Raw genomic sequence first — 24,902 nt, forward strand, 5'->3', positions numbered from 1 at the left:
CACAGGGTAACATACAGGTATAGAAACATAAAGAAGTGAGGAGATCAGCGAGAGATAATACAGGGAAGATAAGAGGGCCCTAAGAGAGGCCAATATTTTAGAAAAGCATAGAGCCAAAGCTGGAAAATAGTAAGAGTCATAGTAAAGATAGTTAACATTTCTTAAGTTGCTTTTATGGTAGGCATTAAGTTAAGGATGTTTTAACAACAAACCTCTAGAGACAAATTATTACTACTCCTTCAATTTTAGAAGGAAATTGGGGCATATGGAAATTAAATAACATGTCTAAGATCACTCAGCAGGAATGTAAAGGTAGCTGGTGTTGAGTTCAAATTCTACACCTTTAACAACACAAAATTCTCCTTGAAGAAAAAGGGTATCTAGAAGGAAGAATCAAGTCTTCTCCTGTTTGTCCTTTTTTTTTTTTTTTTAAATTAAGCTCCATGCCTAATGTGGGGCTTGAACTCACGACTCTGAAATCAAGAGTCGCATGCTCTACTAACTGAGCCAACAAGGCACCCGTTATTGTTTTAAAATACTTGTTTTAATACTCAGGTATGGTAAGGCCAACAGATCAAGAGATGACTGCCATTGAAAACACAGTTATATTTACAGATCTCAAAAGATGGGGGCAGGCCATGCCACAGGGGAGGGGAAGACATGGTGGGTAGCACCAGGGTTGGTCAGGAGGGGAGAGGGAAGAAATTTTGGACCAGAGCCTTTATTGTGGTTTCTCCGGGAAGGAAGGGGGAAGGCAAGGTAAACAGGCTAGTTTGAATAATTTCGACAGGGTCTGAAGCATAGGGGCTGTCCCTAGAAGGGTCTGGTACCTGAACCTGGGATGATTAGGGCAGACATACAGTGGCCAGGTGAGATATGTAATCTAGATAAATAGTTTGCTATCTCTTGGGAATTGGTTAACTCTGGAAGAGGCAGTCCCTCCAGGGTCAGAGAGGCCCTGAGACGATAAATTCATCAGAATACAAAGTAAAAGACATGGTTGACACACTCATATAACAAACACAATATAATATACCAGATTTTATATTCTGTAAGGTCCAAAATGCTGATCCTACATGGTACAATTTTTAATTCAGTCATATTTTTTCCTCTCTTCAGGTTGTCCTCATCTCAAGTTATTCCCCTTTCACTGGTGGCTTTAAGTTTCATAGAGCTATGGTTACTTGAATCTGGAAACACAAATATGGGTTTTTTTTTTCCCCTTCTGTGAATATATTTTGGAGAGTGGCAACTCCAAATCTTCATAGAATTGTTCTTATGATCTCCAGGCTCCATGATTTTTCTGTTTACTCATCCTTAAAAGAGTTCTACAGTTATTAGCCTAGAGTTAACAAAGCAACAATTGAGAATAATTCGGGCAGAAACCAAAGGGAAATTTACAGGTATAAATGCAAAGAAGAAAAATAATCATCAGGCAATAGATTACCAATTTAGAAATATAGTCACCAAGGGTGAGAGAGCCGATATGATCAAGATCACACAAACACATAAGCAAGTATTCCAGGGCTACAGTTTCCCACAGGCTTTGGGGGCCATGAGTAGTGGGAGTCTGGAAATGGTCCTTGACCTGCTCTGTCAGCCCATTTCTCAGGTCACAGCAGTGTTTACAAAACACTCTGGTTTGGAGATGTTGGTGGAGGCTGCTAATTCTGTTTGATACTACTGAGATGCATTTTTTTTCTTACCAGAGAATGATCAGGGTCAGTTCACATCTGTTTGGTTGATTCTCTCTCCACTAATTCCTCCCCCAAACAACAGCAGCACCATTTACCGGGTACCTTCGCTGTGCCAGGCACATTTCTAAGCATTTTTATGTACTAACTCATTTCATCTTTAACAATAACTTTATGAGGCAGAGCTCATTTAAGATAAGAGGAAACTAGGCATATAGAGACCAAGTAACTTAGCCAAGGTCACAGAAATAGTAAACGATAGAGCCGGGATTTAAACATACAAGGGGCCAACAGAGCCAAAGCTGTTATTTATTTCACTACAAACAATTCAGAGTAAATAAATTCATTAACTAAGTCTAATCTAGTACTTTGCATGTTTTTTTTTTTTAACCAGAAACTGGACTTGTTAATTTTAAAATTATCTCACAGATTAAGTTAGAAAATTCAATACAGCATAACTCTCCTGATAATATCTACATTTATTTCCAATCTTTTCTCTTCAGATAAGCTATAATTCATATGTATTTACCTCAGATTACACAACCTTAAAACTGGCTGCAAAGAATCTTGGGACTATAAAAACAATAGTACTTGATTCTTACAAATTACTTTCAAGTCCAGCTCCCTGGGTTTTTAAAACAACTCTTATTAAGACACTTTGAGAGAAAATATGGCCAAAATAGGATAACACTAATTTCTTTAATTTACAATAAGACCGTATAATCCAATAAGAAAATATTAAAAACTGAAAATATGGCCAAGGATAGAAAAAAAACAGTTCAAAGGAAAAGAAAAATACAAATGGGTGAATATAAACAAAAACACATTAGACTTTACCCTTGATTGAAGAAGTGCAAATTCAAACAAATATATAATTTTAACCTGGTAGTTGACAACAATTAAATCTGATCATGTTTCGTGTTGGCAAAGGTATGAAGAAAAAGATACTTCATACACTATTAGTGAGAATATATCTATAAAAATATAAATATATCCATTGACCTAACAATTCTACTAGCTATCTATTTTATGGATATAATTATAAAAGAATGCTTAAATGTACATATAAGAATACTGATTAGCCATTGAAGAACCCCATTTACATTATAAAAAGTCAAATTATACATTTCTATGTGTATTATGCATATATATTTACATATATGTATATACGAATTTAATGCCCTGAAAATTATCTGGAAGAAAACTGGTTACAGTGGTTACTTCTGGGAAGAAAAGGAGGGTTAAGGAAGGGCTGATGCTTTCCCTGTGTTAGTTGACTTTTTTATAATGAGAATATATTCATGTGTTATTTGTGCTGAAAAAGGTGCCCAGCATAAGGCCTGATATAAAAGGTGTTGAACCGTTAGTTTAGCAAATGAATAGAATGGTCCTGTGTACTTTTCTCTATCAAAATTAATGATCTAGTTAACTATTACACAGTTCCATTATTTAAAATGTCAGTACTATATCAAAGCCATACTATTAGGTCTGATAAAATGCTAACTATTGTCAGATGTCAGATGTCATTTGAACTCTGCAAGTCTATATCAAACACAAGAAGCAATAGCAAAAGGCAGTTAGCTACTAACAGAAGGTGGTAGAAGACAGGAGGCATTGTCACAGAGACATGAAATGTATAATGGAGAAGTGACTTTGTTAATGAAGACCTCAACTTATAATAAACCTGTGCTTACCCAGAAGCCTTTGTTTCCATTCCGTTGTTAACAGAATTTATCAAATTAGTTATAGGAAACTTTTCTTTAAAAATTTGTATCCATTTTTAATTTCCTCAGAAAAAAAAGTACTATAATGTAAGTTATATATTTTTAGAAGTTTCTGCCATGCCAAAGGAACCTCTAAAAGATCTTTTATTCAAAACAAAACCTTCAAGGAAAAAGACATCTGTAATTAAGGGCATGTGATGACGAATATTTGCCTGGAAATGCTTATTTATTAATGATTAAAAATATTTTAAGTCTTTTATCTTTGAATATAGTTTAAAGCATTAGGTCTAAATGTAATTATCACATATAGAACAGCAATTTTCTTGGAAAATATGATGAAAAAGTTGGAACTCCTGTTGTCAATTGCTTTGATTTCCTTATTTCTTCCAGGCTAACTGCAGACCACCACAAAATAAGCTGATGAGGAAGACTGTCATTACCAAATTACACAAGGTAGCTATTTTCTCTATTTTTAGTGAAGACCTTTTTAGTTATAAAGAGCTACATAATTAATAAACCCTACAAAAAAAATTCCCCATTACTATTAATTATATTGCCAATATACTGCATTTCTACAGACTTACCACTTACCTTTGTATCAGCACACAATCAGAAAGTATAATTTGAAAATAACTACTCACTGCCTCCCCCACCCCAACCTTAAACCTTGAATAGATAATATCATAGAAAAGTACCTTGCAAGATTAATTATAAAATAACAGGAAATACTTTTTGGAGTTTATACATTTCAACATAACTTCTAAGGTATTATACCCAAAAACCTTGAATCTGAGCATTAATTTAATTTTCCCTCAATATGAACAAAGCAAAATCTAATCACAGAAATAAAAAAAGATTAAGTAAGCTAAAAGCATCCATAAAAATTGGTCCTGCTAATTAAATAAACTACTCACGGACAGCATAGTTATGATTTCTCCAATTGACCTAGATGAAAAATTTATTGCCTTTTGTCCATATTCTTTTGATCCATATACTTCTTTCTTTGATGGTTCCCACTTGTTTCTCCAGAAGAACTACACTACAAAATGGCCACTGAACTGGAGGGTGTGTCTTCATCATTACTAAGCATTTTCCTATCAGAAGCAGCTCTTTGAAAAAAACCTCAACATAATTTCTTCATTGCCACTCAGTATTACTCAGTGGCTGCAGAAGTAATAGAAAGAATAGGGTTTTTTAATGCCTTTAAAGGATATTACTTAAAACTTGTCTCTACTTTAAAATATTTTTACACTAGCAGCAGGTAAGACATATATTCATAAATTTTTCTGGCTGCAGGTTTCTAAAATTTTCCAATCAAAATGCATCCTATCCAATGAATCTTACATGAAATGTTATACACAACAAAAAGTTTTAAAAAGAGTAACTACATTTTTTCTATACAAAAGCACATATGTACTTAAGAACAATAGTAATCTAGTCCGAAACAAAACATATCAAAAGAAAGCTGAAGAGATGCAAAGGGAGAAAACTGACTTGCACAGCTCACACACTCAATTCAATATAAAGAGCCACAGTGACTTGGTCTTAACTAAGGGAAAGGAAGACAGCAATGGTTGATTGAGTACCCTCCAGTTCTGACACTACCCTTACTATCATTCAATATCTGGTTAATCAACTGGCATATAATAGGCACTTATTGAATGCAGGGCAGAAGCAAAGGGAGGAAGTAAAACTCATTTTTAACTACTTTAGAAAAAAAAAATTAGAACCAGGTCAAACACACTGGCAATATGTTATTGTGAGAAGAGCATGCAATAAACATTAAAATGAGGTCTGGATATTACTAGATCACATCCAACCTTATTTTCCTTTCTCCTTGTCCCAAAAGATAAAAATAAAAACAGTGGAGAAAGAATTTGTGGTTCTTTTAAGAGATAGAGATTTTACTCTCAAAATGATGTATTATGTCCTTTCATCAGAAAGGGAGACTCTGTAAGGAAAAGTAAAACTAAAAGGACAAGTCACTTTAATAATAAAGGTTAAAGAGATACAAGATTAATGGTGTAGGATTAATCAGCAGAATCCCAATTTTGGGAATTAGGCAACACTGGTACAGAACCAGGAAAACTAAAATTGAGTAAGGATTTCTGATCTAAAAAAGGACTGGAAATGGGCAGAATTTCTTCCTATATTTCCTAATTAATGGAAGACTCTAAAGGCTTACTCTCACTTATACAATCTATGAGATCTGAGAAAAATTTAACACTAAAGCATGATCTGGTGTAACTCCTTTATAATAAATGGGAAGCAAATTTTAGAGAAATTAAATGATTCATTCAAGATATCCCTGCTAATTAATGTCAAGTCTCCTGACTACTAGTCTAGACCTCTTTCCCCAGTGCTTTCAAAAAATGATAGCCTTTGCAGCACCTGACTGGCTCGGTTGGAAGAACATACACAACTCTTGATCTTGGGCTGTCAGTTCAAATCCCATGTTGGGGGTAGAGATTAAAAACTAAAAAAAAAAAAAAAAAAAAAAAAAAAAGAAAGAAAGCTTTTTATATAACTATACCAAGACAACCATAAAAATAATTTAAGTACTATATATCATAACTCGAGACTAAGAAACTTGCATAAATGCAAATAAACTTTTAATAAATGCAAATAAAATGAACTTTTAATAAATGCAATAAAAATTAAGTAAAAAAGAGAGAGACCTACTTACTACTTTTTGGAATGTTTATATATATGTATATTTTTAAAGATTTTATTTATTTATGTGACAGAGAGACAGCCAGAGAGAGAGGGAACACAGCAGAGGAGTGGGAGAGGAAGAAGCAGGCTCCCAGTGGAGGAGCCCGATGTGGGACTCGATCCCATAACGCCGGGATCACGCCCTGAGCCGAAGGCAGACGCTTAACGACTGCGCTACCCAGGCGCCCCTATATTTTTTTTTAAATGTTAAAGTCTTTTTTTTTTTTTTTTTGCCCCAAATCTGTTCTGTTTCATTGGTTGTACTTAATTTTTTTAAATGTTAAAAGAGCTCCCAGGACATGTGAAGAAGCCAAAATGGGAGAAACATGACCCATACAGAAAAAACCAAAGATTTGTTCCCCAAGAATAATTTTTACAATTCATGCCAAACAAACTTATTATTGTACATCTGGTAATAAACTAGCTTTGGCCTTAATGGTTAATCTTTTATGTCAATAGGGTTCTGATTTAGTAATTCCATTAATAAGTATTCTTTCTACTACAGATAGTGATAAAAGCATGAATTTTGCTATGATTCCAATCTCAGCTAACATTCAGAAGCAGAGTATTATATATAATACAATTGTGGAGCTTATGTATTACAGAAAACTGAAGATACATTTTAAGTGAAAAAAAATGATAACTCAGAAGTTTTTATAATTATTCCAGACAGCAACTCCATTATCAAAATAGCAAATACTGTCAATGTATACACTCACAGAAAAAAACAACTTATTTCCACCCACTAGTCAAATCAATAATTCAAGGAGGAAAGAATCTACAAATGATACTTATAAAAAATGCCTTAGTGTTCTTTAGAGATGTATAACAACTTTTAAAAATATAAAGGACACTGGAATTAAATTTTAAAAATAAAAAATAAAACAATAAAAATATATAAAAATAATATAAAGATAAGAGAATCTCTCAAGTAAGAGAGGATTTTTTTTTTTTTTTTTTTTTGAGGGAGAGAGAGAGCAAGCACAAGGGAAGGACAGAGGAAAAAAACCCAAGCAAGCTCTGGGCTCAGCACAGAGTCCAACACAGGGCTCAATCCCACGACCCTGAGATCATAATCTGAGCCGAAATCAAGAGCTGGACACTCAACCAACTGAGCCACCCAGGCGCCCTGAGTAAGAGAGGATTTTTTTAAATTTACTTTTAAATGTGTGAGATTGTGTGAGAACCATCTCACATTTATCTGATTGATTTAGCGTGGGGATGGGGGCTGGGGGAGTTAACCTGAACATACTCCCGACAAAGAGTTAACATTTAACACTTTACTGAGAAGTATGAAGGAGGGAAAGAGATCCATTTAAGAGGGGCAAAAATTAGCTTTCCCAGTCATTAACAAAGGAAAAGAGAATGGATTTCAACAAACACCAAAAAGAGTTCAACTACAGAAAGTAAGGTTACTAGGGACAGAAATGTTAAAGAATAAAGGGTCCTTGAGGCCAACTCTGACCTATAGGGAAGTTACAAAGAAATGGTTTAGATGCACTACAAATAATGCAGAGAGGTAGAAATATTTGTCCTTCAGATATAAAGTTATTTTCAGGTACTCTTCCCTCTGGGAGTAGAAGGATTCAAAATAGGATGAATGACTCAAAGTTTCTGCAATTAATTTATAATGAAAAAATATGAATGCTACAAAAGAGCAACATCTGAACTTTTTAATACCTGCCTAAAGTAGAGACTTCCTACTCAAAACATCTTAGAGATAACATTATAGAGTAAAATGATGATATTGGTATTTCAGTATTTATTTTGCTTAGTAACCATGTTAGATATACTATTCATCATTTTCTAAACTGTTCAGCCTGAGAGGTCCAAATCTGAGGTTATGCTTTCCTTTCTACTGGAGCCTCTTGGGTAGTTAAGCTCTAAGATAATGGAATTAACTTTGAACATATATATGGAATCTAGTGCTGATAAAATGAAGGTGGTCAGATTCTCAGGCAAGGACTGGGACCCGGACCTGGGAATCTCACTCTACCCTTCCAATCTTAATTCCTCTACTACACCATCTTTCAGTGTACCCCTAGTCCACCCAGACTAGCACAACTCAAATATGACCTCTGGACCAAAATTATAAGCAAAGATAATAGGTTTATTAATACTCCAGGAAATTGATATTAAATTGCTATTAAATTAAGACACTTAAAAGTTGAGTTTTAAGTAGGGAAAGAATGTATTTGGAACATTTTCCAAAGCTTTGCTTGATTTAGATTTAAAATTGTAATGTTAATGTAGCATGACATTCTGAGTAAGTCTTAAGAAATAAATGAGTCTGATTTCTGACTCGAAAAGTCATTATAATAACAGTATTAAAACAAATACACCAAAAATATCCAGTCAAATTTTCTTAGGGTAGGAGAGGTTAGGTGTTATGATGGATATGAAAGACTAGTTTGTTCAACCTCCATTCTGTCTTCTTTCTTTATAGTGTGCCTCTTACGCTAAAGAGACAGGAGAGCTAAATGTAAGATTTCCCAAATTATTTTGCAGCTGGAGTGCTAGATATAAATTGGGCTTTTTCTTTCTCTCTTCCTGCCTTCCTTTTCTTCTCCCTTCCCTCCTCCTTCCTCCTTCCCTTCCCTTCCTTCCTATGGGTGTTACCAGCTTTCTGGAAATGCAGAGGCAGTTATAGTAGAGACAGTGGATAGATTCTGAGTTACAGTGCTTCTGTACCAGCTTTGTGGGTTATTAAGAGACAGTTGTGTTGATGGCTTCCTGATTCTTATGTTGTTGCTTGTGATCGTGATCACGTGTTGATGGTTTCCTGATTCTTACGTTGTTGCTTATGATCGTGATCATGTGTTCTCAGCTTCATGAGCATAACAACCTTGATAGATATTGGGTTCCTTATCTTCCACCTCCCTCCCCCCAAGCTGATGTCCCACATCCCCTGTCCTGTCTTCAGCAAGAATCCTATTAGGTCAGTTTAACCAAACCCCTCATACCCCAGTGTTTCCTCTTAGTAATGAAATTCCCATGCAATATTTGCAACTGTGCCTGGTTCTGCACTGAGGTCTCGTCTCTTCTATTGTGATAGTTGGGATTAAAATCTGTTTTACTGCTTTAAAATCTGTTTTTACTGCTCTGGTTTTTAACAGTATCTCCCATGTATACATGAGGTATACATGTTAATAAATTTATGTTTTTTTTCTTGTTAACGTATCTTTTAGTACCAGGGGTCTCAGTCAAGAACTCAGAAGGGTAGAGGAAAATTATTTTTGTCCCCTGTATTTCATTTGTAAAATCAGTTCTAGAGCACAGAGATGAGAAACTGCCTCATTTAGAAGGTGAGCAGTAAAAGTGTTCATGGATTGAAAGATTCGTATCGTGAAGATGGTGAGTCTCTCCAACCAACCTATAAATTCAAAGCAATCCCAGTCAGAATCTTAGTAGGTTTTTTTTTCTTAACTGAAATTGACAGGCTGATTCTAAAATTCATTTGGAAATGCAAAAGACCAAAAATATTTTAGCCAAAGCAACCCTGAAGGAAAATAAAGCTGCAAGGTTTATCCTACCAGACACTAAGACCTATTATAAAGTTACAGTGATTAAAATAAAGTGTTATGGCACAAGAATGGTCAAATTGACCAACGGAAAAGACAGCATCCAGAAATAAAGCCACACATACAAGGCATCCTGATTTATTACAAAAGCAACATGGCAGGTAGTTCAGTGGGAGAAAGAATAGTCTGCTGAGTAAATGCGAGGTTAACTAGACATCCGTTTGGGAAAAAAATATGTTGATCTTTACTTGATACCATATAAAATCAGTTCCAGATGGATGACAGATCCGAATGCAAAAGGTAAAATAAAGTCTTTAGAGAAAATACCTGCCTAACCTTAAAGTAGGCAAATATTTCTTTAAAAGCACTAATCACAAAAGAAAGTTTTAATTGTATTATAATAAAGTTAAGAGCTTCTGTTCATTAAAAGACACTATCAAGAGAGTGCCACACATATTCTGAGATAAGATATTTGAGGTACATATATCCAACAAAAGACTTGTATCCAGTATATGTAAAGAACTTCAAATCAGTAAAGAGATAATCCAATTGAAAAATATGCAAAAAGCATGAATTGGCTTTACAAAAGTGGATTTACAATGGATGGGCTCATAAACATATAAAAAGACTCTGAATTTCCTTATTAGGAAAATGCAAATTAAAGGCAAGAGGACAGACCAGAAGACAGACCAGAATAATAACAAGAAAGTCTAATATTAGCAAGTGTTGGTGAGGATGTAGAGCAACCAGACTTCTTATACCCAGCTGGTAGAGGAGTATAAACTAGTACAACTGGGTTGGAATAATATTTAACAATATCTACAAAAGGTGAGCATATGCATTTCCTATGACTCAGTAATTCCACTTCTAAGTATATATCCAACAGAAACATGTTCAACAAAACATACACACTAAGCAGCACTATTCATAATAATCCCAAATTGGAAACTACCCAAACCATGAACAGTAGAATGGATTAAAAAGTTGTCATACATTCACATGGAATACTATGGAGAAATAAAAAATGCTCACATGACAATATGGATGAATCTAACAAAACCAGAGAGCAAAAAAAAAGTCAGCCAAAAAAGAGCATATACAAGTGGAATTGCACAGTGTAAACAAAACTCAGTTACTTATTACAAGTCTGAATAATGGTTTTCTCTGAGGTGGGCAGAACTGACAAAGGAAATAATAGGTAGCTTCTGGTGTGCTGGTGATGTTGTTTCTTGATCTGGCTGTTGGTTACATGGGTGTATTCAACATGTTAAAATTTGTCAATCTGCACATTTATGATTTGTATACTTTTCTTATGAATATTATGCCTCAATAAAGATTATATGACAAAAAGCAAAGAAAACAGCAAACTGGAAACAATCATCTACAAGTATAATAAGGCTAAGTAACACATGAAGAACTCATGCAAATCAATTTTTTTTTGCAAATCAATTTAAAAAATATATATTTTATTTATTTTAGAGAGAGAGAGAGAGCAAGCAGGGGGACGAAACAAGAACCTGAAGCAACCCTGCACTGAGCCCAATGTGGGAGCTCGACCCACAACCGCAAGATCATGAGCTCAGCTGAAACCAAGAGTCAGACGCTTAACCCACTGAGCCACCCAGGTGCTCCTGCAAATCAATTTTTAAGAAGCTAGTATCCAGAGGTGCCTGGGTGGCTCAGTCGGTTAAGCATTGGGACTCTTGATTTGGGCTCAGGTCATGATCTCAGGGTGGTAGACTGAGGTCTGTTTCAGGCTTTGGGCTCCTCACTGGGCATGGAGCCTGCCTAACTAAGATTCTGTATCTCTCCCTCTGCACCCCGCCCAAATAAAAAATAAAAATAAAAAAAAGAAGTTAGCATCTAATAGGAAAATGAACAAAAAATACGAAAACGTGCAAAGAAATAAAAATGGTTCCAATAAATGCACAAAATATGAATTAGAACAATGGAATGCTATTTTCCCCTACCAAATTAGTAAAGATTAAAAGAAACTAAAAAGGCCATTGCTGAGGATTTGGTGAAATTGACATTCTTATTCCTAATGGAAATATAAGTTAGTATAACCTTTCTGTATAAGTCTTAAAAAATTGTCACATCCTTTTGACCCACTAGTTTCACTTCTAGAAATCATTCTAAGGAAAAATCAGAGTTGCAGTTAAAGATGGAATCATATCAGCGTTACTACAATGGTATTTTGAAACAATATAACTATTCAAAATGGAAAAATGGTTACATTACAATACACATACATGCTGGAATATTATGTTATCAATGATGTTTTCAAAGAGTGCTGAATAATTAAAGACTCATGATAAATTTAAATGAAAAATACATACAAAATTCTACGTGTATGATATCTTTTGCTTTAATAAATATCACGCTAAACAAACACTTGCTTAAAAAAAGCCTTTAAGAACATATAATACTGTAATGTTAATAGCGGCCACATTGGGTGGTAGGATAAAGGATGATTTTAATTTTATGGCTTATTTTCTACAATGAAGTGTTTTGTGAGCATGCATTACTATTAGATTAAGAAATCTAAGAAAGTAATAGGGTAAAAAATATAACATCTGCTCAGCTTTCTTTAACCTAGAAATCTGAGCAACCTAGACTTCTGTCTCCTTCAGCTCCCACATTCAATCTGTAACTGTTTCCTTGATTTTACTTTTAATTCTAAGAATTACCTGTCCAAGCCATTATTCCATTAGTTCTTTTCTCATTTCCAAAATTCAGACACTTGTCTTCCCAAATGAGCTCCTCGAATCCAGACTCTTCATTTTGGTAAAATGGCCCTAACTGCCACTACTTCTACATTCTAGCCACATCAAATCACTTTATTTGGCGACCCTCCACACTCATGCCCCTGAAAAAATCCACACCAGGTAGTTTCACACCTCCTAACCTTGGCATGCTCAGTTCTCTTTCCCGGGAATGCATTTTCTCCTTTCGTTCTAATCCGATTCACAGTTCAAGATTTACCTCCGATATCATTTACTGGGTGTAGCTTCTCTGAGGCCACAAGAACAGACTGCCATTTCCACATCAATCCTTCAACAACTTAATACATATTTCAACATTTATCATTCTGCACTGTTTAACGGCTAGCTTTCCCAGTGTATGGAATGGGTCATTTCTTTTTTAAAATTTCTTAAAATCTGGTTGGATGAGTGAACATAAAGCATACATATATGAAATACATCTACGCTGCGTGTGAGCTTTCACCTGTATCTGATAGATAAATGGCAACAAAAACACTCGCCTGTTTGTTGGTTTTCTTTTTCATTCAAGATGGCAGAGAACGTCTTAAAATAGTCCCACACAAAAGCACTCACACCCAGAGCCTCGAGTCAGAAGAACTGGCTACACCTAGCGCAACAGCAAAGGACAAAAGAATTGAACCTAGATGTGGAGATACCTCGGTCCCAATCACTCTCAGTAGGTCCCGCACAAGAATTTTAAACCGTGTTAGAAAACTGGCACCTGCTGCCTTCATTACAAGGACCACGCCTCGACCGTGAATGGTGACCTGAGGCACTTCTGGATACTGACTCAAAAAATCGAGGACGAAAAAGGGGGAGCCTAAGTTGTATTTAGGAGTATCCAAAACGCATGACTGGGCCCCGCCCCACCGGGGCGCAGTACCCCCGCGGCACATCCATCTCCGGGGAAGGAGCGTGCAGGGCTCCGGTCCACCGGCCCAGCAACGGGGCCCCAGCTGGGAATTCTGGGCGGGCCTGAGGCGGAGATAGCCGCGGCAAGGGTGCCTGGGGCTACACCTGTCAGGCTGCGACCAACACTAGGCCCAGAAATTGCCGAGATTCGGTGACCAAGGCGGGTAGGAGCGTCACCCGATCCCTTCTCCCGGAATCGGCCCTCCGCCTTCCCCCTTGTCCTTCTCAAACAAAGGCAATCCACACGCACCGCCATTTTCCCCTTACCTCAAAAACCACCTCTTCGTCAAACTCCGGTGTCATCCTTCTCCGCCATGCCACCCGCCTCAGCACGATGGGAAATGAAGGCGGGAGAACAGGCGGCACCCCGGCGTCCCCTACAGACCGTCGCTTCTGTCCAGAAAACTACAATTCCCAGAATGCCTCGCAGGTCACGCCCCCTTTTCAGGACGACTTATTGGAACAGAGCAAGAGCTTGTGAGCGGGAGGGGCAGGAGCGGGAGGAAGCTCGAGCCCACTGATTGGAGGAGGCTGGAGCTTTTGTCCGCCTTTTACGGCCGCGACTAGCAGGGGGCGCCTGAAGCACTGATTTTTGTTTTTTTTTTTTTTTTTTAGCTGGAGAGGAGCACGCGCCGGCGGAGCTGCGGTGAGCCCTGCTCGAGCCCGCGCCTGGCCATCCTCCTGGAGCTCGGCTGGGTGGCGCTCGTGCCCGCCCGCCCGCAGCCTGCGGCTCGCGCCCGGGAGCGCCGCCGGGTCCCTGAAGCCGGCCGCGTCCTTTGTGCGGCGCTCGGGTTGCGCCGCTGGGCAGCGGGACGGAATGCGGGCGCCGCGGAGGCTTTTCTCTTCTGCTCAAACTCTTCAAACAATGGACTGTAAGAGGAGCAAGGATTGAGGGGGGCGAGCAGGGAAGCGAGCTGCACGGGGAATCATGACTTCTGCCGCGGGTAAGTGACGGCGCTCCCACTGCGGCTGGAAAGTTTGTGGGGAGCGCTGCTAGTCTTGTGCTCTGGAGCAACTTTCTCCTTACGGGTGGGTTAACGGTGTTCCCCCTACCTTTCCCGAGGGCTGAGCAAGTGCGGAGCACAAGGCTTGTGCTGCCGGATTTTCTCGTCCCTTCCTGCCCAGAGGGGTCGTTGGAAATCGTGTATGTCTTGGGACCTCCCTTTAAACGGGGACCCGTGTTGGGAGCTCTTTGCGCCAGGTGAATCACGAAATGTGAAGAGGGAAACATTTGCTCGTCCCTCCTAAAGTTTGGGGGACGTTGCCTTTGCGTGTGAAAGTAGCTTAGATTCCCATGTTAAGAAATTGGTTATTCTAGGAAAGGGCAGTGTTCCCGGACTGTTGAACTCGGCCACTATGCTGAGTCGCTTTGAACCTAGTATTGACTGGAAACCCTGACCTTATTAGATGGAGAACTTCAGAAATTTGGACTCCTGTCCCCGTGCTTTTTCCTGTTACCTGAGAAGCAGAGGAGTAGAATTGTCGATGGCAATTTTTTGCTCAAGATTTTATGGATTTTTTTCAGTTTCTACCTGGTTAGTGTAAATGAAGCCTTACTTTCTGTCTGCCTTCCATAGTCCTTTCTCTTCATCCAAATGACAAAGCCTGTAATTTACCTTTGTGTGGATTTTGAGCAATTCTTGATGTTGTATTTGTAAACAGTCTTAAGGAACAGTTCTTATTTTCGAAAAATAATTAGTGAAGTAATTGCTAATTACTATTAAAATCACTTTATAAGACCATAGGTTAATTTTTAAACCAGAACTTAATAATATATTAAGTATTGCGGGTTTTTTTTCTGTATGTTTTTGCCCATGTCGAAAGAAATACACTTTCATTAGAAATGTAATAGTCATATAGTGTAAGGCTTCCCCTCAAAGTTACTTCTAGAATCATCACTTAAGTACAATTAAATTTTCTTTGCTTTTCTTGGCATTTGTTTTAAATTCCTGCAACTTGAAGCTGTCAAACAGCACTCTAAATGTTCTGATTTGTATTATTTCTAAAACAGATATATTGGAGTGTTGCATTGCTAGATGTAATCAGATTACAACTAACAAGGCAAGCAGTTAGCCAATAGGAATAAGAAAGCAAGGAGTGAAATATTCCTGAAGATGTTGTGGATCTTTCCTTTTTAGTGTTATATGTGTGTGTGGGAGAGATATGTTATCATATACTGTGGAAGTTATTTATAAACTCTTTTCCTTACTAAGGGAAGACTTTCTCCTTACTTGAGGTGAGCTATTTTCATGTTAAATTTCTGTGCCTCACCTTTCAATTTTTCTTTATTACTGACTCAATCTAGTTAATTTAAATTTAAAGTGTTGGATATTTAAAGATCTTTCCAGCCATTTTAGCTTTCCCCTCCTTTGGAGTGTCAAACACATTTAAAATATTCATATCTTAAATGTATCATTTTCAATTCTAGTCCTAACAGTTTATAATGAAGAGGTACAGAAGCATTTAAGTTGACATTTAGATGTGTAAATCTGATCGAGGGTTCAGTCTGGAAGTTTATGATGCTTTCATTTGAATTACCCGAGAATAATGCAAGCTATTTTTATATTTTATCAACTTTACAATTAAAGAAATCCACAGACATTTTTGTGGTGTTTAAAAGAGGAACACTTCCTGTGTTTAGCTGAGTTAGTTGGTTTTTAGCCTGGCTTGCTGAGAAGCATTAACTACCTTTTTGTTCACCCATCTGTTAAGATTTTTTATAATTCTTTCTCGTGTCTAAATGGAGAATATGGAAGAAAACTGGGGATTTATTTCCATTCCATTCTTATAAAATTATGTGCTCATGATTCTTACAGTCTCTTTATGATGCTTTTTTGGTACAATAATCAAATTCTTTAAAACTTTAGGAATATTATTTGCCAGTGGGGGAGGGGATGTTTGTTTATATTGAATCTAATCTGTGGTATTTGGGATGGTTGGCTTAATTTTTAAAAATAAGATGAATGTTAATTAAAAATCAGATAAATGTTGTAAAACATCCTGAGTTATGTATCCTGAAGGAGAGCTTGCTTTGTTTTTCTGCATCTGTGAATAAGTAGGCCCATAATAGAGATTTTAGAATTATTCTAATCAGTATATGAAAAAGGAGAGATATTTATCAGTGTATATTTTGTATCCTTTAAAACACATACAGCCTCATTAATGCCTGTGCTTTGCCTTTTGGCTTGTCCAATAGCTAAGAAAGTGTGCACATGAACCACAGCCATCTGTGTGTAACAGATGAGGAGTATGTTTGTAATAGTAAAATGGTACCAGTGCTTTACTTTCTTACCTTATTTTTCCCTGGAGCCAAACAGCTGTGTAAATAAAAGATTGCTGCTTTGCTCTACAGCTTTTGGGTCTATATGTTGATATAGTATTAAAATCCAAAGGTGCTGGGTGCATTTCCAAACATCATGCACTTATTTCAAAAGTGACATAGGAGCAGGCTGTAATATAATGGCTTGTTATTTTTTGAGTTGCGTTTCTTTCAAAATAGAGCCACTAAGTACTACTACTACTACTAAGAAAAGATTTGGGTTATTGCTGTACCAGTGACTTAAACACTTGCTCTTACTAATAATTAAAAACTTATTCAATAATCTTATTGAAGTTGATTCCTGCTAACTTTTCAAAATATTATTCTACATTTAAATGGATACTGATTTTTTTTTTTTAAAGAAATTTCCTGTTACTGAGGCATATTAAAGAGTATGTACATGTGGCAGCTTTGACTATTCCCAGGCCCTATTTTCAGCATTGGGAATAGAGCAGTGTGTTAAAATGCCTCCTCTACTGGAGCTTGCCTTCTAGTGGTGAAGACTAACAAAATTATACTGAAGAAAAATCACACGGGGACAGGGGACTAGAGAATACAAGGATTCTCCTGAAGCAAGGATTGCAGAAGTTATAATCTCATAATCATATAGGCTTTAGAGATCTGTTCAACTTCTTCATCTACAAGTAAGGAAACTGAGGCAACCAGATCTCTGAGTTATGTTACCTGCTTCCTCCAATACACAGCTTAACTAAGAGTAGCAAGCTAAAGTTCACAGTTACTTACTTAATTCAGTGAGTATGCACTGAGAGTGTTAGGTACATACTGCTATACTATATTTATTGGGAATCAACCACAGCTCATATATAGTTACTTGAATTTCTACAACACTGAGAGAGCAGGGATTTATGGCTCTTGGAAGAGGACTCATATAAAACACACTTAAAGAAAAGAGTAAAACTGTACGAAAGATTAAAAAACAATTTAAATGGCTTTTGACAAGGCAATAAGATTCAGAAAGTAAGATTAATTTATGAGACTGGGTTTTGTTTTTGTTTTTGTTTTTTTAATTGTGGAAAATACACATAACATGAAGCTTTTGACAAGGCTATAAGATTCAGAAAGTAAAAGATTAATTTGATGAGACTGGGTTTTTTGGGGTTTTTTTTAGTTGTGGAAAATACACATAACATAAATTTACCATCTGTACCATTTTTAAGTGTATAGTTCAGTAGTGTTAAAAACCTTCAAATTGCTGTGCAATCTCCAGAATGCTTTCCATCAAAACTGACTTTTTTTTTTTAATTCCTTGAAAAATCCCAGAGGTAGGATGTTTTAAGAATGGTTACAGAAATCAGCATGACAGTTTGTCAGGTTTCATTATCTGGGGTAGGGTGGGAGGTTTGAAAGAGGCCCTAGGCATTCATACTTTTATCTTAAGACTTAATAGGTCAAGAGTTTAATTTAATAGACTATTATAGCAAGGTTTATCATTAGGCTTTGAATGGTTTTACAATTTTTTCTACTTAAAAATAATAACGTGCTTATTGAATCGCTAACTGAAATTTTATAGCTTTGGGAATTTGTATTAAATTATTTGGAAGTATTTTATTATCTTCTTTATCAGGACATTACACCCAGGAATTGAATGAGAAAACATATGTTATCATGTGACCTTGGTTTGGGAAAATGGTTGGTAAAAGGAAATAGAACACCCTATTCTCTCTCCCTCTCTCCCACTTCTTCTCCCTCCCCCCCACTTTCCTATAATATCTTCCCAAGTGTTGTGACTAATTTCCTTTGTTGAAAAAAAAATCATTACTAAATGAGTATCAAAGCCTCTGTGTATTCAAGTACTTAATGTCCAACAGATACTGAAAATTTTGTGGGATTTTTTTTCCCCAGCGAATTAAGTTTTTTTTAAGCATTAGATCCTGTTGGAGGAACAAACATGAAGTGTAAGAATTATAAGATGAAGTATTTTTACTTCAGGTCTCCTTGGGGGGAATGTGACTAGGTGATAAGTATAAGTGGAAAAACGTAAAAGAACTTAAAAAAAATACAGATGTTTGGGCTCTGTGTATCTTCAGATTATAGGTTTTTTGTGTGAAGCTTTCATTAGGTGCCTTTAGGCTAGGACCAGGTCTGTACAAATCTAGCATAGTATACTAGGTGTTTATTTAAAAGAAAATAGGTGTTTATTAAGTGCTTTTTATATAATGTTGAGGAAGGATTGCTACAATAGAAATTGTGGTCATCTTTTAAATATACTAGAAGAGTGGTTATTAATAAAGGGAACACAGTATATTCACCTGTGGAACTTATAAAAGAAATACATGTGTCCAGGCTGTATACCCAGAAACTCTGATTGATCAGACATGGCGTAGAACCTATACACGTGACTTTTTAAAAAATAAAGCTCTGTGAAGGATTATAATGAAAATTCCCAATAATAGTCCCCATACAGAGAAATATCAGCTTTATAATGAATCAAATAATACAGAAGAACTAGTTTTGGTTTTTAAGTTTGGAAAATTTCTGACTTCTGTATTCCTTTTTAGGACAGTTTTGGGGTTCTAGTGAGGTAGATTCTTGAGAAAAGGCACTTATACAACTCCATGGTATATCACTGCGGTCGAAGAATACTACTACTTATTGATATGTAAGCTTAAAGGGTTTCATTTCTATATAACTGAGGCAAATTCACTCACTTAGCACTCAGCAGATGAACTGAAGTGCTTTCTTCTACTATACCAATGATTTCATTTAGCGTCTACTGAGGATATAGTAATCTGTTCCAGAGTTAGAAGAAAAGCTGTATTGGACTTGCTAAGAAATGCACACTTTACCCAGAGCTTTGTATATTGGAATTAAAGGGCAGTTTAAAGAATTTCCAAGAGTAATGTTGACTCTTTAATGTAACGTAATCTACCTAGTAAAATGCAAGTTCAGCATATTATCAAAAAAGTAAAAATGTTATCAAATTTTATTATTTATCATCTTTACTTTGGGTTTTTTTGTTTGTTTTTTGGTCATCAAATTATTATTTTTTTCCTTTCTAGAGATTAAGAAGCCACCAGTGGCCCCCAAGCCAAAGTTTGTGGTAGCAAATAATAAGCCAGCTCCACCTCCTGTTGCACCTAAACCCGATATTGTGATTTCTAGTGTTCCACAGTCAACAAAGAAAACCAAACCAGCAATAGCCCCGAAACCAAAAGTTCTGAAGGGCTCTCCTGTTAGAGACATCAGGCAGTCACCATCAAGGAAAATCATTGTGAACCTGGAAGAGCACAAACAGGAATTACCTGAAAATGCTGACAACTCTAATTGTAAAAATGTAGGGCATCAGAGCAGTGATTATATTTTACCAATGTGTTCCTGCAGTTCTCAGTGTATCCATAAACTTGGGAATAGAGAGAATTTGTGTGTAAAGCAACTTATCTTAGAGCCCCTGGAAATGCATGAAAATTTAGAAAATAGTAAAATTGATAAGTCCTCTTCAGCTATAAAAACAAACAGTAAATGTGATTCTAATGTTGAAAACATTAAGAGCCAGAGTGGAGTAGTTTTAAAGGCAAACATCCTAGAAGAGAAGCTCAAAGATGTTTTAACACAACGAACATCACCTTTTATTTCCCTACAGAAGCACAGATCCACAGACAGCCCAGAAATTAATGATGGCTATAATTCCAACAGACAATTGAGAATTGAGTTTGCAGATTTGTCACCTTCCCTGTCCAGCTTTGAAAAAGTTCCTGATCATCACCATTGCCACCTACAGCTCCCTAGTGATGAAACTTATCAGCATAGCAGTGAAAAAAGCAGTACTTGCTTTCATTCATCTGAGCAAGAAGCTCTGGAAGATGGTAAAAGGAGTACCTTTCTGTCTTCAGATGGAGTTAGTAAGAAATCAGAAGTGAAAGACCTTGGTCCTGTAGAAATTCACTTAGTACCATATACCCCAAAATTTCCAACCCCCAAGCCCAGAAAGACACGAGCTGCTTGTCTGTTACGTCAAAAGTATATAGATGTTCCTAGTGAAAGTACTGAAGAACCAGAGAGTTTAGACAGTAACTCTTCTTGTCTTTTAGAAGCTGGTTTGAAAAACAATAAAATCAGTGTTCTTCATCAGAATGTTTTGTATAACCAGGAACAGGTGGACAAAGTGAAGCCAGGAAATAAAAGTGAATTGAATGTGGACTCCGATGGTGACAGACAAAATTTAGTCAATCCACAGAAAGCTATGTGTCCTGAAGTATCTTCCTTTGAAAAAATGGAAACAGATTCTAATTTAAGTTCTGACAACAAGACAGTAGATGGTTCTAGTATGTCACTTGCTGTGGACAAAGGGACCAGTTTTATAAGATGCAGTACTTTATCTATGAGCCTGCCTAAGCAGCTCAAATTAACCTGCAGTGAACATTTGCCTGCCACCTGTAACCTGGGAGTGTCTGCCCCTCAAATGCAAAAGGAATCTCCAATAAAAGGTGAAAGTTCCTTAAGGATTGTCCCAAAAAAACCTCAAAGACACAGCTTGCCTGCTGCAGGAGTGCTTAAGAAGGCTGCCTCAGAGGAGCTTGTGGAGAAGAGTTCTTATCCCTCAAATGAAGAAAATAATTCAGAGAAAGATCTAGGAAGAAATCACCCTCAGCATTTGTGCACCCAAAACCTCAGTATGTCATCCTCCTTTGATATGCCTAAACGGGCTTCAGAAAAGCCAGTGTGGAAATTACCTCATCCTATTTTACCCTTTTCAGGGAACCCGGAATCCTTAAAGTCTGTCAGTATATCATCAAATAGTGAGCTTTCAACTGCCATAACTAAGCCTAGAGCAAAATCGTTATCTGCCATGGATGCGGAAAGGTGCAATAAGCCTTGCAAAGACACTCAAAAGAAAAACTCTTTAAAGAAATTGCTCAACATGAAACTGTCCATCTGTTTCATGAAGAGTGACTTCCAGAAATTTTGGTCCAAGAATAGCCAGCTTGGAGACACAACTGCAGGGAGCCTCTCAGGTGGGGAGAGGAAAGCAATGGAAAGTGATTGGCATGGTGTGTTGGTAGAAGAGAAGAGAAGTAAACCCATCAAGGCATATTCTGCAGATAACTACAGCCTGGAATCCCAAAAGAAGAGGAAGAAGTCTCGGGGCCAGACCAGTGCAGCTAATGGACCAAGAGCTGAGTCTTTGGATGATCAAATGCTCTCCAGGGAGTCATCATCTCAGGTGCCTTGCAAATCTATTACAAGCGTCTGTGCACCAGAGTATGAAAATGTACGCCATTATGAGGAAATACCAGAGTATGAGAACTTGCCATTTATATTGGCCATAGGGAAAACTCCCGAGTTAGAATGGCAGAATTCCAGAAGCCTGGAGGACACGGATGCAAACGTGTACGAGGTAGAAGAGCCATATGAAGCTCCAGATGGCCAGCTGCAACTGGGACCCAGACATCAGCATTCCAGGTAACATGTAGGTGCCAGACGGACACTGTGCTTTTGCATGGATCACTGACATTAACCTTCAACAACCCTATGAGATGGGGAAAAAAAATCACTAAGTTAGAGAGTGGTTTAGTTAAACATATATTAAATTATCCCAAACTGCAGTGTTCTTTTATCATATAGTCAGTATGGGTATTTTCAATGCAAGCATGAAGTAGTTGACTTATTTTAGTAGCTGATTGAAAGAATTTGAACCAGTGGTGGTATAGGTAGTACAAAGGAGACCTAGAAGAGCAAGGCTGCAGGGCCTCCAAGACACCAACTTAGAAGTCATAGCAGGAATCTAGGGGAGGAAATTGGCCAGTTCAATGAGGTTTTTTTTGTTAAGTGTAAGAAATATGTGAAGTTTGGGGGCGCCTGGGTGGCTCAGTTGAGCATCTTACTCTTTTTTTTTTTTTTTTAAGATTTTATTTGACAGAGAGAGAGGGAACACAAGCAGGGGGAGTGGGAGAGGGAGAAGCAGGCTTCCTGCTGAGCAGGCAGCCCGATGTGGGGCTCGATCCCAGAACACTGGGATCATGACCTGAGCCAAAAGCAGACGCTTAACGACTGAGCCACCCAGGCACCCCGAGCATCTGACTCTTGATCTTAGCTCAGGTCTTGGTCTCAGGGTCATGAGTTCAAACCCCACACTGGGGTCTACACTGGGTGTGGAGCCTACTTTAAAAAAAAAAAAAGGAAAAAGGAATCTGTGGAGTTTGAAATCCATGCATTTGCCTATGGTGCCCTCATCAGTTAAAACCTCTAAATTTTACAAAATTTTCTACTCTGAGAATTAGTTATTTTGCTTGTTGAAGACTAATTGCTGGCTTCATATGGACAAAGGAAAAACACAGGAAATGGAAAGCTACTATCTTTTCTTTCTCACTTTTGTATATGTATTTACTACCTCTGGTATCCCTACTCCATCCGTCTTACTGAAACCTTGACCATCCTTGATGGTCCGACAGCTCAGCAACCATTGACTTACGAAGCTTTTACAGACCTAGTAGGAAGTGTTTCTTTCCTATTCGGATCTCCCCATTATGCTGTGGCATCCTTACAGTCTTCATCTCTCTTTGTCTTATGGTATAGTTGTTTATTGGTATATCTGATATTCTGTATTCAGTTTTAAGCTCCATAAAGAGTTTTGAATCATATCTTTTATCCCTTATGAGGCCAAACGGGGTTCGGAGGCATGAATAGATGTTGGTTGGGTGGGAGAATTAATGAAAAAGAGGTAAACAACCACTGTAGAAGCTTCGTCCTCTCTCTCTAGTCACAAAGAGGGCCTTTGCATTGCATGTAAAGTTGTGTATAACATAAAGCACATAGGCCCTTTCTGAAGTCTTCATGTTCTTAAGTCACTAACCTCAAGCCTTTGAGTACTCAGGTCTTACAGTGGGACTTTTGTAGAAATAATGACATATACGATAACATAGTAGGGGCTCAGAGGATTATCGGGTGAATTGAATAAATAAAAATGTCAAGCAAAATTTTAGTGTACCAAGAAAATTGTTCTAATTTCTTTTAGCTTTCAGGCGCTCTCCTAGCATTTTTCTTTACTCATAATCTGTGCCCTTCCTTTGAGCCATAAAAGACTTAGCTTCCTTGCCTGACTTTCTCATAGCTGACTCCATTCTGCTTACAACTGTCTACTGCGAACGTTAGTATCTAGTCAGAAGCCTTTTCCTTGGCATAAATATTTTGACAAAGAATTGAAATTAAGTATCCAACTTAAAAAAAATTTTGTGTATACTCATGCTTGCTCTTCTCTCCATGGAACAGTATTGTTGGTATTGCCCTCCTTTTAATATGCTTTTGTATATTATGTGTATGTGTCTGTGTGTGTTTGGGTGAAAGAGGAATTAATTTGGCTTCTTTATGATATACGACTATCCTTAGCTAAGATGAAGTGTTTTTCTTGAAATTGGAGGTTTGGCCGTCCCATTGGCCCTCAGGCTTAAATCTCAAGGATTTGTCATTATGGCTAACACCAGCTGTAAACTTCTGGAACTTGTCCTTTTTCTGGTATGTTTCTTATGCATTGAGGACACTTCTGCTCTAGGGGTGGTGGGAAACCAGGTTGGAAGGGGTTAATGTACATAGCCAGCCAGTGCAGCTGGATGGCATTCTTAAGGAGGGTTCTTTCTCAAGGCCACAGGAAACCGAGGGCGGCTTTGGACAGGTTACAGGCTGTCAAGTAGGGCAGCCTGGTAAGGAGTGAGTGAGCTCTGCTTTTGAATTAGCTTTCCACGGAGATTTTTGTTTAGGCCTGGAGCAGGGAGCCAGGCTTGAGACTTTTGCAATGTGCCAGCTGAATCAAAAGCCTTCAGTTGTAGGGTCAGACTAACAGCTTTTCCTGGGAGGCTGTACCTTTCATAAAACATTGACTAGACAGAGAAAGCAAAATCCGAGCCTTCATGAGGAGGACACCTAGACACCCTAAAACCAGGTAAATGAGAAGGGGGACCTACATTTCAGGTGAGCCAAGTGGATCCAAATGGAAATCCTGTTTGGCAGTCTGGCTATTGAAAATATATAGACCTCCGCCTTGGAGTCATTAATTTAAAATCTAACACAATAGAGGCCTAAAATGATAAGAAAAAAAACACAAGTGAACCCTATTTAAGATTGATCTGCTGGAGTGAATAAAAAAGTGTCTTTAACAGTTTCTTGATCCTCAGGGAAGAGATTTTGGATCTTTCATAGGGGACTGGTTCACAGAGACTTACTAGTTTTGCAAAGCCCACGTATATAACCAACCAGATTCTGGATTAGTAAAGAGACATTGCCAAGCCTGGGGTGGCTCA

At 37.5% G+C, this 24,902-nt stretch overlaps 3 protein-coding genes across 14 annotated transcripts in view; 2 read left to right on the top strand and 1 right to left on the bottom strand.

Annotated features, from left to right (window-relative positions):
* Positions 1–3,972, top strand: part of LOC113256142 (uncharacterized protein C3orf20 homolog) — a 159,241-nt gene extending 155,269 nt beyond the window's left edge. Inside the window, exon 12 of the mRNA XM_057316550.1 lies at positions 3,809–3,972. Within this exon, the coding sequence (XP_057172533.1) occupies positions 3,809–3,839 (31 nt within the window). The 3' untranslated portion in view covers positions 3,840–3,972. The remainder of the gene's footprint in view (positions 1–3,808) is intronic.
* Positions 1–13,752, bottom strand: part of VEZT (vezatin, adherens junctions transmembrane protein) — a 61,890-nt gene extending 48,138 nt beyond the window's left edge. For 4 of the 10 annotated variants that reach the window (XM_048218245.2, XM_044384519.3, XM_044384518.3 and 1 more), the window contains exon 1: positions 13,599–13,734. In XM_048218245.2, the coding sequence (XP_048074202.1) occupies positions 13,599–13,634 (36 nt within the window). In that variant the 5' untranslated portion in view covers positions 13,635–13,734. Of the gene's footprint in view, positions 1–4,332; positions 4,589–12,919; positions 13,027–13,598 lie in introns of those variants that run through there. The other 6 variants (XM_026499864.4, XM_026499867.4, XM_057316546.1 and 3 more) reach the window with 6 other exon arrangements.
* Positions 13,753–13,910: 158 nt separating this feature from the next.
* Positions 13,911–24,902, top strand: part of FGD6 (FYVE, RhoGEF and PH domain containing 6) — a 110,420-nt gene continuing 99,428 nt past the window's right edge. For 2 of the 3 annotated variants that reach the window (XM_044384528.3, XM_026499862.4), the window contains exons 1-2: positions 13,974–14,275; positions 19,671–22,071. In XM_044384528.3, the coding sequence (XP_044240463.1) occupies positions 14,260–14,275; positions 19,671–22,071 (2,417 nt within the window). In that variant the 5' untranslated portion in view covers positions 13,974–14,259. Of the gene's footprint in view, positions 14,276–19,670; positions 22,072–24,902 lie in introns of all 3 variants that reach the window. The other variant, XM_026499861.4, reaches the window with a different exon arrangement.

The sequence above is a fragment of the Ursus arctos genome, unplaced genomic scaffold (assembly GCF_023065955.2).
Source record: "Ursus arctos isolate Adak ecotype North America unplaced genomic scaffold, UrsArc2.0 scaffold_21, whole genome shotgun sequence".
Taxonomy (NCBI): domain Eukaryota; kingdom Metazoa; phylum Chordata; class Mammalia; order Carnivora; family Ursidae; genus Ursus; species Ursus arctos.